Source organism: Sorex araneus, chromosome X (assembly GCF_027595985.1).
Source record: "Sorex araneus isolate mSorAra2 chromosome X, mSorAra2.pri, whole genome shotgun sequence".
Lineage (NCBI taxonomy): Eukaryota > Metazoa > Chordata > Mammalia > Eulipotyphla > Soricidae > Sorex > Sorex araneus.
Window position 1 is genome coordinate 242,883,574 of NC_073313.1, and position 15,033 is coordinate 242,898,606.

The 15,033-nt window shown below is 39.7% G+C and overlaps 1 protein-coding gene across 3 annotated transcripts in view; it reads right to left on the reverse strand.

The window, feature by feature from the left end:
* Window positions 1-4,128: 4,128 nt before the first annotated feature.
* The window catches only part of LANCL1 (LanC like glutathione S-transferase 1), a 38,963-nt gene continuing 28,058 nt past the window's right edge, over window positions 4,129-15,033 (reverse strand). For all 3 annotated transcript variants that reach the window (XM_055121943.1, XM_055121942.1, XM_004601327.3), the window contains 6 exons: window positions 13,484-13,619; window positions 12,794-12,940; window positions 10,129-10,311; window positions 8,923-9,099; window positions 8,296-8,368; window positions 4,129-6,887 (listed from right to left, as the gene is read on the reverse strand). In XM_055121943.1, coding sequence (XP_054977918.1) covers window positions 6,811-6,887; window positions 8,296-8,368; window positions 8,923-9,099; window positions 10,129-10,311; window positions 12,794-12,940; window positions 13,484-13,619 — 793 coding nt within the window. In that variant the 3' untranslated portion in view covers window positions 4,129-6,810. The remainder of the gene's footprint in view (window positions 6,888-8,295; window positions 8,369-8,922; window positions 9,100-10,128; window positions 10,312-12,793; window positions 12,941-13,483; window positions 13,620-15,033) is intronic.

Consider the following 15,033-nt stretch of genomic DNA (forward strand, 5'->3'; position numbering starts at 1 on the left):
GCTCAGTGGTAAAGCTCATGTTTTGCATTCTTGAGCCCTTGGTTCAATCCCTGGTACCACAGGAAAAAACAGGAAGTCAGCGCAGTGGGCAGCAGTTCTGACAAGGGCACTGCTGGCAGCAGCAGCTCACTCCTTACCTGGCCTCTAGCTGCTGAGTGTGAGACACTCACAATGCCAAGGGCCTTCCTTCCCGCAAAGCCCTGGGCAATATCAAGGTCTTGCTGTTGGTCTCACCCTGATCCCCAGGCTCCCGCTGTTTTCCTGGGTTCTTGGAAACCCTCTGGTCTCACATACATTCTAAGATACGCTCCATTCCGGGCTCTCAAAAGTACTATCAAGCATGTAGTCCTTCTAGGTCGAAGGCCAAACTGTGTTAGTGTGAAGAGAAACCTAACACTTAGGCCCTAGGACTCACGGTTTCTTGCCTGAGTTTCTTCCAAGTGATTCTCATGGTACCAGAAACTTACGGTTCTTCAAATTGGACAAGTTTTCAAGTCAGTCCTTGGCAATTTGCTCATTAAACTATAAATATATATTTGTTACAGGTGCATTTCTTTGACTTACTATGGACGTCATGACACAATTGATGGCCTGGACAGTATTGCTTTGACGTTACATGGAACTGCATCACATCAGAAAACAGACTCCAATAGTTTCCAGCTCTCTCGTGCTTTCTTCCAGTGCTTCTTTTCTTTGATTCACAGCCATCCATCACCTTTTCGACTGATCAGCTATTTACCTAAAATTCCTGTTCTCTCCTGAACCAGAATTTTTTGCTGAATTTGTTTTGTCCCCATAGCACTCAAAGCAGTCACAGCAGGGGAATCATTTGGGAGTACAAAGAAATTAGGCCCCACTGGACAGGCATTTCTTAGTCATTTCAACATGTATGCATACAGAAATGGTCTGTATGCATGCGTGATTGCAAAACCCCGAGAGTAATGTTTCTGTATGTTGATGCTGGTGTGAACCACCAGTGGCTCACATTTTCAAGCAAATCAAACTGTACTAATAGTTTATTAAAATGGTTTGGTAAATAAAAAAAACTGCTAGAATGTGAGGCCAAAATGTTAGTAGAGTGGGTAGGACATTTGCCTTAAACATGGCCAACCTGGGTTCCATTCTCAGTACGCTGTTTGGTCCCCTGAGCTTCCCAGGAGAGATCCTTGAGCACAGAGCTAGGAGTTAGCCCTGAGCACAGTTGAGAGTGGCTCAACAAGTTCCCCCTCCTCGCCAAAAAAAAACCCTGTAAAACCAAAGACCTGCCATGTAGTAAAATATAAATTTACTCATTTATGATTTCAAATATATATCTTTAGCTAATGAAAGTAGAATTGAATTAATGAAGCTGCCAGGAGGTGACAAATACCAACTGCAGTGCCTGTGAGAACTGAGAAAATCTCTGACCCTCACAAGTGCTTCTCTTCCCCTTCTGCTCTTTACCAAAAGCCAACTGGAGTAAGGCTGCACCACACAAGGAAAGGACTTATTTATAGAGTTATCTCCCGACAAGCAATCTCTTTGATCAGGTATCTCCTTGTCTTCCTCATCTTAGCTAGGTGCTAAGATAACATAATTGAAGCTCTTCAAGTTCATTGCGAAGGAGGTTAGAAACTGGTTAATAATGTGTTAATAACCAACAGCAGGTTGATAGGCCATTTAAAAAATTTTTCATTTCAACAGGATTCTCAAAACTGATTTACCCTAAGTCACAACCAATGTTAAAACTGGAAAGCTGGCCAGTTGCTTTGAAGTAATTTGGGGGGCAAGTGAATTTTTGTCCTCAAATTTTTCTCCATATCATTTGTTTTACACCAAGGCAGTCAAAATGATAAACCCCTTGTTTCTGTGAAGGCTCAGAGATTTTTATTTCCTGCAGGGCTGCAGCATTCCAGTCCTGCACACACCTCTCAGACACTCAGCCTGGTGAGAAGGTGCTGATTGGGCCTGGTAGTAATGAGGGGCCCTGAAGCATACCCAGAGGGTGATGGGGGCAACCAGAGCCATAACTAGCAATATTGGAGATCTACTCAGGGCCTCGTGCATGTAAGCTATGTGCTCCAGGTTTCTGAGCTAACTCTCCAGTCCCCTGCGGTTTCTATAATGTCTTTTCCCTCTAGGAGTATTCCAAGTTGGTTGGGGGACATTAACAGGAATATTAAAATAATGTCTCTTGTAGTTCCTAATCTCGTTGCCTGGCTCTTTATCCTGAGTAAATTGCCAGTGTAGGGTTTTCTATCTTGTTCTCACAAAACTCCCCGCTGGACACCTCACATATGTGCATTCACACATTGAGTGAATTTGGTGGTAAAATGAGCTTAAAAAATCACCAGTGGCAGAATTAAATACAATGTCTGTCTGCAGTCCACAGATTGAAATTATACCAGAAAACAGGTGCATGTTGATTCCTGTATGGTGAGTTGTGACAAATCAATTGGTATTAGCCAGCAACTTTCACTGAGTCACACTGGTTATGATTTGAGTATGTGTGCGTGTGTGTGTATGACAAACACTCGCAATACACTAGCTCCATCAGAAAAATTAGGTAACTGTGATGCTGCTTTATAAACCAATTTATCAAGAGTCTTAACTGACTTGCAAATGCTATCTCAAACTCTGATTTGTGGAGTGACAGAACATTAGCTGCAGATTTAATGTCACCATGGTTCTAATTTGCATGGGGATGAAAAGTTAACATAATGCAGAAATGTGAAATTAAACCGGCTGACTAAGAGCAGCAGTTCTGCTAACATCCATTTCTCTATCCTCATTATTTCACCTCTTGGTTTATTGTGTTTGCTGCTTTCTCCCATTACTCACCAAATTGTCAAATAAGTCCCTTATGATGCACTAGCATGAGGCTTCTGGAAAACAGTGTTTGGATCATTTACATAATGGGAAGAATGAAGTCAATGTTCTCCAGAGTAAAAACATCAATATTCTCTCACTTCGACTTTAGAAGGAGGAAGAGCTTGAATGGGAAACAGAACAAGAAAACAAATACTCAGGGAACTGACTTCTAGGTTTTTCTCAGTTTAAGTGACTAGTATAAGAGCAGAGAATACATGAGATGTTTAGTGACACAGAAGCTCAGCAGGAACAATCTTGGGAAAAAGAAATGACACAAAAAGTTATTATTCTATTCAGAAAGTAAGAGGGAAGCAACGTTCTGTTCTAATGCAAAGTTAGGAAAAAAGAGATCAAGCTACAATGGGTAAATTACAGGAGACAAATGATTTCTTTAAGTTCGGTTTGTTCATGAGAGACAGCTGTGGCACAAGTTAATGCACTTTCCATTTCTGCTTTCAGTAGGAAGATGAGTCGGGGATGGGAAATCATGGCACAATGCTAGCTGGCAGCAACAAATGAAATGCCATCCTGTGACTTAGAAGCAAGCATCACTTTGAAGTCCAGGCAGCCTCTGGGAGGACATATCATTTCGACGCCTCACCCGCCTCAGTGCCCAAATCTCTAGATGTGGCACACCACCAATACCGTTATTTTTTCGATGGAGATGAATAAAAACAACTGTGCATTTATCATATTATGAGACGTTCAAAAAATAGAGTAGGGGTCTGAAGGATATTTGAATCATATGTGCCAACGTATAGAATATAATTCAGGATGAAACCATGTTGAATAATTTAAATCTCTATTAAATTCTCACTCAGCACAAATCTCTATTGTGTTGTGTGACTCTACACAGACACTGGCTGAACTCCTTCCCAACTCCACAAATACATTTCATAATTATGCCTCATTTAACCTCCTTTTCTTTTCAAAGATCCTTTCAAAATTGGCCAGCAGGGAAATCAAGTTTTAGAAACAGACCTTTAGCTATTAACCACGGGGTAGATTCTCATATGTAAGAGATGGTTACTACACTGCTGTTTAAAGCCTACTAGATTTCATCAAATTCTATCATGGTCAGATTTTACAATATTTTTCTCTACTAAATCTCTATTTTCAGAAAATATGCACATCTCTTTATATAAAAATGAAGAAAAAGTCTGTTTTTTTTTTTTTCTGGAAAAAACCCTAGGGAATGAATTCTAGGGAAAAGACTGTCATTTACTATTGAAAAAAAATTAAGTAAACCAAAGCAAACAAAAATCACGTAACAATAGATAGTTTAATAAAATTTTATTGAGAATCAGCAAACCAATTCCTTACAGAACACAGAAAAACCTGTGACTCCAACTCTTCCCAATAAATGGCAATAAAACACTGGGGCAGGCTCCCTGATTATGTTAGATAATCGTTTACTCTCTATAGGAGAGAACAGTAATTTGATAGCTTAATATACAGCATGGAATGCTCTGACCAATAAAGGGAAGGAGAAATGGGCTTCAAATTCACTATGAGTAATAAAAATCTACAGATAAGTTCTAGCATCAAAGGTGCGAATGAATAAATGTGCACCCTTGAAATATTTTGTATTTCAAAAAGAGCTAGTAGAAGGCCCAGCATCCTAAGACCAGGCCCAAATTAACCTGGGGAATTATCTTTTATTTAGGGAACACCTTATAGGCAGAGAAAATGGCCACGGACTGTATTTACCTAAAACTCTTATCTAGAGGCGTTTGATGCCAAATGACTTTAAGCTGACACCAAAGATAAAAGAGAGCAAATGACTCCAAGGATTAAAGACTGCTAACTCAGATGAGACCAAGGCTTAGTGGCATTGATGGAAATGGTCATGATGTTCACTTTTATAGGATGAAACGTTTACCGTAATTTCCCATCACTCAGGAACAGAAGCACATGACAGGATAAATGAACACCAAGAGACAAACTTCTAGGGTTTTACTTATGAACTAGTCTGTATAGAAATCAGATGTTATTCATTTTCCTGGAAGTTATTTTTTTAAGCTAAAATTAAAAGTTCTGAGGGAAAAATGATATATTAGAAGCAGAATTACAATGTCACTTCTTCCTTTTTAAAATGAAGAAAGCTAGTGGAAAAGTTGCTTTCAGTTTCTACGATTGTGTTATTAGGGTATTGGTTTTAGTTTTATAGTCTTTGTCTCTTTAAAACCTGATCAAATTTTCTTAGGGTTTAAGCATTAAAATAAACAATGGCACAAATATATAATCCTGTCAGTTACGGTCTTAGAAAGCTCAAGAAAAAGATGAAACTTCAATGGCGTTCACATTGATGAATTTGTTGATGGATGATATCAGCTAATCTGCAATCCAAATATCAACAGCAAACTTATTCACCATATTCTTACACTGAATTCTCTGGGGGCTCCACTGATCTTTGGCTGAGGTCTCTGGTTAACAGAAAGTCTATTCTTCTCTTTTTCCCTGGTTTAGTAATTGTAGTGGTTCAAAATGAAGGTAGAGTATATTAAGACATTATTGACTACACCAGATGAACTTCATTGTTTCAAGTTGGAAACCCAGCTGAACACAAATTAGCTGGACCATCCATGCTAACAGCACTGATCTGAAACATTCTCAAGGAAGGCACAGCTTGCACGCAACTTTCCAGAAGCATGTTTGAAATCAGAGAGGCACAAGGTTGTCCTGACTAGCACAAGTCACAATTGAGTAAGTTGATCCTGGGAATTGAGTAGAGGGTGATATTTTTTAAAGCACATTGTCAGTAGCCCTGAAAGGGAATATAATTTCTAATAACAGTAGCTATTTTGGTGCTAAATAGAAAATAATGGGGTACTGCTACCCCCAGGAACCAGCACATAAAAGGGGTTTTTGCCTGTATGATGTGGAGGTCCATGAAAGAGGCACTTTATGGAACTCCCCCTTTTCAAACAGAAGTACTGTCCTCTTTTATGAAAAGATCAAAGTCCTTCATTGATCACTCAAATAGGATTGGCAGGGAGTTAGAGGTCTTATGGCATATAACAGTCATCAACAAAGCACTGTCACTGCCAAGAAAACAAACCAAAAGCTGATGTTTAGATCGAAGCAGGTTAAGTCAAATGGGGTGGACTCAAATCCAAGGTTAACACATTACTCACAAACAAAAAACTTTTTTCCCTGATCTTACACTACAATCCAAAGAACAAACAAATGAAAATAAATAGTTCCAAAGTACACTATCTTATTTTAGAGAAAATAATAAATAGCTATTGATTTCTCTTAAAAATGATAATCAGAATTTTTACAACCATCACATTTTAGGAGTCTGTGGTAAAATGTTGGTCTAGATAGACTGGGTGCTTTAGTAACAAAAAATAGGGAAATCTGAAAGTATGTATTATCTTATCTTTCATTTGAACAAGCACTGTGGATTTGAAGAATGACATGTAAATCCCTAACTTTTGCACCTCTTGCAATTTATCTTCTGGAAGGATACAGAGTAGTTATGCTTTGTTCCTCTTTCCATTATCAAGTCACAAATTGGAAGAAAAATACTAAAGACAAGAGATAAAGGGCAATATCTAATAAAAGTCATGTATTAGCTTTATCTACACTTTGTATCTCATATGCACTTTGAGATCAGTAACAGTTATAATTATAAGCTTATATGAGATTCCTTCCAAGTTCTGGAATACCTATACCTATATTACCTCCAAATTCTGTACATACACTCATCCCGTTCCTAAGAAGAAACTGAAGTCAAAATGAAAAGATTTCCTTGTATATTTTCAAACAGACGCAAATGATAAAGTAAAGCATCTGAGCAAAAGGCAAATCTTAAAATAAAAACAAAAACAACCCACCAACCAAATCATGTATATAGTGTCTATGTTTCCTTGAAAAGCAATGAGAGCAGCAGCCCGGGGCTGACAGAAGGAAAGGGTCATGCAGTGAGTTACAGGCGGGCAGTGGGCTTGCCCTCTAAAGCTCAAATGCAGGGAACTTGGCTTTTGTGGGCACGAGGAGGTCAGCCAGGAAGTAGATGGTTCCAGCCATCCCTGGAGGAAGAGAACGAGGCAAACGTTATAAAACCAAATGACATTGTAGCAGCAGAGTGGCTGCTTTCGTAGCAGCAATGATATGACACAAACAACAAAGATTTAAATGAAATCAGGTATGTCTATTATTTCTAGATGTTAAAGGTTGACCTAAGATAAGATCACTAACTTAGCAAGGAGTCCAGCCTCAATATCCAGGCTGAAGACAGGACGGAGCGGGGGTGGGCAAGTTCAAGGAAAAGCCATTTAGCTTCTGTGAGCTCCTTCCCCATGGTACCATAAGGCACTTACTCACCTGAGCTTCAGTCTCATGTTGGATATAGGTACAGAATATATACATACACGTATATATGTATACACACACATATATGTATATTTGTACCCCTATGTACATAGCAGCAGTATTCATGGTATCTAAAATCTGGAAAAAAAGCTTAAGTTTCCAAGAATAGATGACTAAATGGACTATGGTACATATACACATGGAATAGGTGTGCATATACATATACACACACATACATATGTATAAAAATATATACAGTATGTGTATATATATGAATATGTATAGATATATAGTATGCAATCTGGTTTACAAAACTGTTATGATAGGGTTTCAACATAAAATTCCAGCATCACACACTCCATCAGATTGTCCCAGTATCGCCACCTACCCCGCACCTTCCTGTTCTTCTCTATGTTGAGACAATAGAAACAACTCTCAGTTTCTGCTGGCTTTGTGCATCTATTCCCTCTACTCATGTTTCTGTATAACCACCATGAGAGAGATCATTCTGTGTTAGTTCCTCTAACTTCACCTGGGTCTTGGCTGTGCCTGGCATGATTTCATCTTTTCTTGTAGCTGAGTTGTACTTCATGTGTATATATACCATAGTTCATTTAGTCATCTATTCTTGGACACTTAGGCTGTTTCCAGATTTTGGCTATTGTGCTAAATAGTGCTGCGATGCATACGAGGGTACAAATGTCTTTTCTGGGTAGAGTTTTTGAGTCTGTGGGTGAGTATAAAGAAGCAGAATTGCTGGGTCATATGGGAGTTCAATTCTTAGTTTTTTGAGAAGTGTCCATACTGTTTTCCATAAAGTCTGGCCTAGTTGACTGCAGCAGTGAATGAGGATGACTTTTTCCTCACATCTACACCAACACTGACAGTTTTTATTCTTTGTGAAGTGTGAATACATATTTTTTGCTGAGATCATTAATGACATTATCTGCAAAATGCCCAACATGTGATGGTCTCAGTAAAGGTCATTAGCATGACTATATATTAAGTTTATGGTCGTCCATGTGCTAGGTGATTTTTAATACTAACCATAGTCAAAGGCATTAATTACCAAGCAGAAAAGTAGATGCTGCTATGACAAAAAAAAAAAAGGTGTGAAAAAGTTACCTTCAAAAAGGGAGAAGGGGGTATCTGGTGTTCTGCATCCGTGTTCTCCATAATCTAAGCACCATTCAGCAAACTGAAAATAAGACCGAGTCATATTATGTAATGGTTTCTTCCAAAAACCTACAAAATAGAAGCTGTTCCAAAGAATTTCCCTGAAAAGGGTCTGGAGTGATCATACAGCGGGTAAGCCTTGCATGTGGCTGACATGAGTTAATTCTCAAGACCCCATGTGCCACCAGAAGTGATCCATGAGTACTACCAGGTATGCCCACCCCCCACAAAAGAATGACTCTAACAAGCCAAATCTTCCTTCCAGAGAAAAGGATGGTTAGAAAGAAGCCTGAGTAGGAAGGGGATGGGTATTTAATGAGTTTTCTAAGCCACAATTATCAATTTAAAAGAAGAAATGTACATCTCTCTTCCCTAATCCACCACCCACAGATGCTCCTGAAGAGAATGACATCCTTTGAAAAGCAAGTGAATTCAGTTCAATGGCTTTGGGAAGTTTTTCTTAATTAACTGAGCCTATTCTATAGACACACAGTTGAAACTACATAGATTCAATAAAGTTAACTAGAGATCCTTCGGTAACCTTCTGTGAGTGCTTTTCATCAGTCTGACTCCTACCTTACAGGCCCTGTACAGATACTTCATATCCTGTGTGAAGTTGTACAGTGCCAGGAAGGCGTAGGCATTCCCAGCCGCGCCATGGCACAGCCCGTACCCTTTCTTCAGCAGCCCAAACTGCCAGGTCACGTCTGCACACCTACAGGCATCATGGAGATACTGTTCGTCTTTGAACACCTGCAGAATCAAATGACACAATTATCAAAGAAACTTTGCCCGGGATGACTTCTGGTAAGTAAGCAGAAAAGATGTGGGGAGACAGAAAGTATTTTGGCAAGAGAGGGAAGAGGGGAGAGAGGTGAGAGAGAAGAGAGAGAGGAGGGGAGAGGGGAAAGAGGGAGAGAGGAAGGGAAGGGAGGTGGAGAGAGAGAGAGAGAGAGAGAGAGAGAGAGAGAGAGAGAGAGAGAGAGAGAGAACACAAAAATGAGCTACCTATTCCACAGCAACACTATTTCCAACAACTAAAAGACGAAAGGAATCCAAATGGGACAAATTACAAAAATTCACTAGCTCTGCCTTTCGTGTGTTCAGAACTGAATCCAGACCAGATCTGTCGTTGTCTCTGGTGGTGACACTGTGTGTGCTGGGACTGTGGATATTACTGACAAAGTAGCATTATTTTCCTTCAGACTTGCTGTTATCACTAGTTACTTTTCAAAGAAAACATGCTGCCTTCTAGGTAAAAAGGATGCCCTTTACTATGAAGAAGTTTCTATATGTGCTGCAAAAGAATTTGTTTTAAATATACAAACTGACTTGTGAAATAATACTTTGTCATAAACACACACACACACACACACACACACACACACACACACACACAGTGTTTGGAGGCTTTGTTGGCAAGCCTGATGCCTGAGGGTGCCTCCACCTAGGCTTCAAATCCATTTTAGTAGGGTGCCTGGCATGTGCTCTAACCACTCTACTATCTTTGGTGCCCATTCTATTTTCAATTCAATTTCTGATATATTTGCTTTGGATCTGTCACTGAGGCTTATCTACAACCTTGGTTATTCGTGTTATCCATGAAGCCATCTCATATTCTGTGAAACAACGTTTATGAAGGACAGTCTGAAAATGGAATGCAATCCACTTAATAAAGTGAACTATCTATTCTCCCTGTAAGGAGTATGTAAAAAACTAATTTTAAAATCAGACAATTTCATACCTTCCAATATATTTCTCAAATGAGAAAATTCACAGTACCTTATATGCCTGGATGAGCATGTAGATTACCCCCGGACAGCCATGGCACCAGTGAACCAGCAGGTCTTGAGTATCACCCACACACGGAGGGTAATTGCCAGACGGGAATTTCAGCTGGCAGACATAGTCTACACTGGGTTTGACCAAAGTGTATAATTTCCCATGGCTCACGTGAAGGCTGGGCTAAAAACGAGAAATAAAGCTATTAGCTCTGCGTAAGTAAACACAGACAGGCATGAATGTTAAACCAGTAAGAAATTAGAACCAACAGAAAGTGGAAGTCGTAAGTGGCTTTGGATTATACCCACTTGTTTTTGCACTCAGTGGAACTAAAAATTAGACTGTAAGGTAACTATTGGGGCCTTATGTATGTATACTTTCAAAGCATTAATTGCTACCTACATGCCTCTGATCCTCTTAAGTTAATGCTTGAGAGAATGTGAGTCTAAGAATTTCCTAAGGCCTTAGTGTTTTCAGCATACTTGAAACGCTATAAAAACGTGTATGAGACAAACAGCACAATTTTCATGACAACATGGAGCAGACGATAAGTATTTCCAGCTGAAAAGACAGCTCACAGAGAGCTTGATTGTTCTGATACAACAGGAAACAATCATAGATACATTGACTAAAGGGTATATAACAGCCTCCATTTTTCATAGAACATTTTAGTTGCTCAGTTTGTAATCTATTCTTAAAAATCCGTGCATTGCTCATTTCTTTAAGTATCAAATTCAAAGTACTGTTGTGCTGGCACTGGGGAGGAGTGCTAGGTTGGGGTGGGCAGTGCAGGGGGCTGCTGGTCAGGCAGGATGCTGACCGGATAGTGGGGATTTGGAAACAGGAAATACTGAGAAGGCTCTCAGAGATCATGAAACAACAACCAAGTTTTCTATGGGGCATAGAGAAGCCACGTTACTTCTATCTAGAATAAGAAGTAATATAGAATGCGATATTACTTCATTCTATATTACTCAGTATTCTACAAAGAGTACTGAGTAAACTCAGTGTGACACCCGAGGGTAGAATGAGTGGGTTCTATGCAAGCCTGCGGAAATACTGCAACACAGCCTACAATGTAGAGTGCTTTATTTTAGATAGCTACATAGGCTCTTAAAGAGGGCAGATTTTAGGGTAAAGAAGTAAATTATTCAATATAGATAAAACGCTGCCAAGAGAAAACTGAATAGTTGACTTTATGGAATTTTTATAGCCACCAATATGGAGACAGAGGGGAGATGCCTGGTGCTGATCGACTTCAGGAAAAGGTCAAGCGGCCTCTAGTCACCGAGATGTCAGATCCGACTCACCTTGGCACTTCAGAAAACATGAGACGCCTTTACTGAATGCTTAAGGATCTATATTTACTTCTGGAAGTAGAGAGCCAATACAGAACTGTGCCAGAAAAAAATCAAGAAATCTAATCTAAATTTTCAAACCCAATGATAAAATTCTTAATTGAGAAGTGAAGAATAAATAGAACAGTTAGTCTCTTACTGCCGGGAACACTCAAAGTGTGACTCTGCATTCGAATGCAGTAATAACCTTGGTTCTTCCAGCTTCCCTGTCATTGTTTATAGTTACAGGAAGGCGGCAGCCCTGTCACTGGTATTGCATCATAGCCATCCATTCAGTCAGCGAGCAGGACGTATAGCCAAACCCTCATTTTGAACATATTAATGAAACATTTTTCTCCATGCCACATTGCACCTTGGGAAGGCAAAGGGGATACTTTTGCTGGTATTAAAAAAATGTATTTCGGGGCCGGAGCGATAGCACAGCGGGTAGGGCGTTTGCCTTGCATGCGGACGACCCGGGTTCGATCCCTGGCATCCCATATGGTCCCCCAAGCACTGCCAGGAGTAATTCCTGAGTGCAAAGCCAGGAGTAACCCCTGAGCATCACTAGGTGTGACCCAAAAAGCAAAAAAAAAAAAAATGTATTTCCTTTTACCACAATTCTTATCCTCTCTGCAAGTGCCTGTTTTTTCTTTTTTTTTTAAGAGCTGTTAAAAAAAAAAAGCCCCTAGAAATGATGCTTCCTTGAGAAGTTTTCCTGATCTCCCCTCCTCGCTGGCTTCAGTAAATTCTATTTGTCCTTCATCTATTCTACTTTGGCTAATGTCTCCCAATACTATTAGATCCTAAGAACTATCAGGGCGTAGCATATTCAGCAATTTTTTTTTCAGGTAAATTACACAAAATCCATTGAAAAGGACTGAGCTCTGCTCTCTAAGAGAGCTGGAGGCAACCTATGCTCATTTGTTTTCTATTGATTTTGGTCTTACTCCTGGAATTTGTTTCGTTGGGTTGCACTTTACAATGAATAATATTCTTAATTCAATGTATTTGCTGGGAGAAGAGAGAAAAGCAGAAGGCCCTTTGTACATAAGTGCAGGTCAAAACAGTTTAGTCTGTTCAAATGGCTGTTATGGAGGCAGGTAAGGTTACTGAAAAATCAAATGCCATATCAAAGCACAGAGACATTTTATGTTTATATACTTAAGAATGCACATTGGCAGATATTATCCTTGACTGTTTAGACCAGTTGTGATACTAAGAGTGATACAGTGGTTGACAAAATGAAGAAGAGGAGAAGAGTTGGAGTGTCTGAGTGAGTACAGGCAGAATGCATGTCCCATACTCCTACTGCCATCACCTCTTACCTGCATCAGGAAGTAATAAATTCCCGACAGGCCGTGAGCAGCCCCCACATAATATTCTCGATACCATTCATACATCAGTGGAGTCTTTGATGCAAAGCTTTTTTTTTTAGCCAGAGTTTCTCCAGAGGTTAAGACTGCTTCAGAAATCTATAGAATGGAAAGCAACCAAAAATAGCAAGAGAATTAGAATAGGATAAGGAACATTCTGCAAAGAGATATACCAGAGAAGAGGGAGAATTAGATACAATGGCTAGGAAAGAGTTCAGCTTATTATATAAAGAGGCCACCTATTTCCATCAAATTTTGCATTCAGTGAAGTAGATGTGAAGATAATTTTGTTTAAAAAAAAATAATGAAAGGTCTTACAACTACCTTCTCTAGGCTTTACAGGAATTCAACCTGTGAAGGGAAAGCCTCAATCCTCGGAGCCCTGAGGAGAAGCCTGCCCTGGGGAGAAAGAAGCTGGTCCCTAGCTTCTGAAAGCACCCTACAGCTGCACCAGGCTGCACTTCTTACTCAAGAGTCTCCAGAATGTTCTCAATAGTTCTGTAGTGTGCAAATGCTGATTCTCTGATCATGCTTGACCTTCAAAGGTCAAAATATATCTTTGCTCTACTCGGGATATGCTAACTAAAGAATAAAACTTTAAATGAATAGTTTGTGGGATCCTTAGAAGATAAAACATGGTACCTGCTGAATATGGCTTTGAGGAATCTTTTCCTCACCAAAGTTCTTATTCACAAAGAGAAGAGCATAGATGTAGCCCATTCGTCCATAAAGCATTTCATCTGGAGCATGGGGATCAATCTTACTTAGGTGCATAAGCCTGGGAATAAAAATACATGTCTAGAGTTAATTTGAAAGGAATTGGGTATTCGCATATATTAAAAAAAATGCTACATTAAAAAACACAAGTACTCAAGCACTTATATATGTATGTATATATAACTTTAATTTGCATTGGTTCTGTTAAGTAAATTTATCTTGGTATAATATACATATTTGGATATGGTTCCATTTCTCTTTGTCATTCTATATTTAATGTTAAGTGTGCTAACCAGCTCACAAGGGTAGCGATTCAAAGTTCAACTCTCAACTGAATTTCTTTAGTTCACAATGGAACCAACAAACAGGATAAACAAAAGACTGAAAGTGTGGGGCCGAGACTAGCTGGAGCCTTCCAAGGTTCTCAGGGAGTCATGCCACAAAACAGCATGTTGGCAGTTGAGTTCGAAGTCGGGAACGGACCATGGTGGAGAGATACTGGGGCCCTGGGTGGGCATGGTGCTGTCACTGTATCCCGAATGTATCAACAACACCCCTATAAACTACGTTTGTGTTTGGACTACATGTGGCAGAGCTTTCTCCTGGCTCTGCACTCAGAGATCATCTCTGGCTCAGGCAGACACATGTGTGGTGGTGGGAAATGAAGTAGGTTTGGATGCATGCAGGACAATGTATTAACTCTTCAGTCCAATAGTAGTGATTTAAAAAAGAAACTAGAGGAAAAAGAAAGGCAGGGTATTGTAATACCTAACCTGGAGATAGTTTCATGTCAAGTGTTCAAAGGACTCTCTACTTCCATAAAATAAAATGCTCAATGTATCAATGATCTCCTTCCCTGGTTTATTCCTTAAATACATCATCAGAACTACTACATTCAATAATACATTCAAATGGCACAAGGCACCAGTTTCTCTGTGTTCCCAGCCACCCAGTCTCTAGATCTTTTCGGAAATAACCTTAGTTGGCCAATTTCTGTGTAGTCTCTGAATTATCTTATACAAAGTATCATCATCATTATCATCATCCCGTTGATCGTCAAATTACTCGAGCGGTCTCAGTAACCTCTCCATTCGTCTGAATTCGTCTGAATCTAAAACCCCTGAGATTTTAGAAGACTCTCTCTATTCGGCCTTCCCAATGATGCGGCATTGGAAGCTCTTTCAGAGTCAGGGGAATGAGACCCAGCTTGTTACTGGCTTTGGCATATGGATACACCATGAGAAGCTTGCGAGGCTGTACCATGTGGGCAGGAAACTCTCAGTAGCCTGCCAGTTTCTCCCAGAGGGAGAAGTAGGTTATAAGATATCGCACGCTTCTGGGAGCTTGCTTGTAAGTCTCTGGATGTTGGCCGTTGATGGGATTACACACACCTGGGTTCCTCTGCCGGTACCTTCATATACAAAGCATATATATGCATATATAAGTATATTTCCCCAAAAGTTCCATTACTTGCT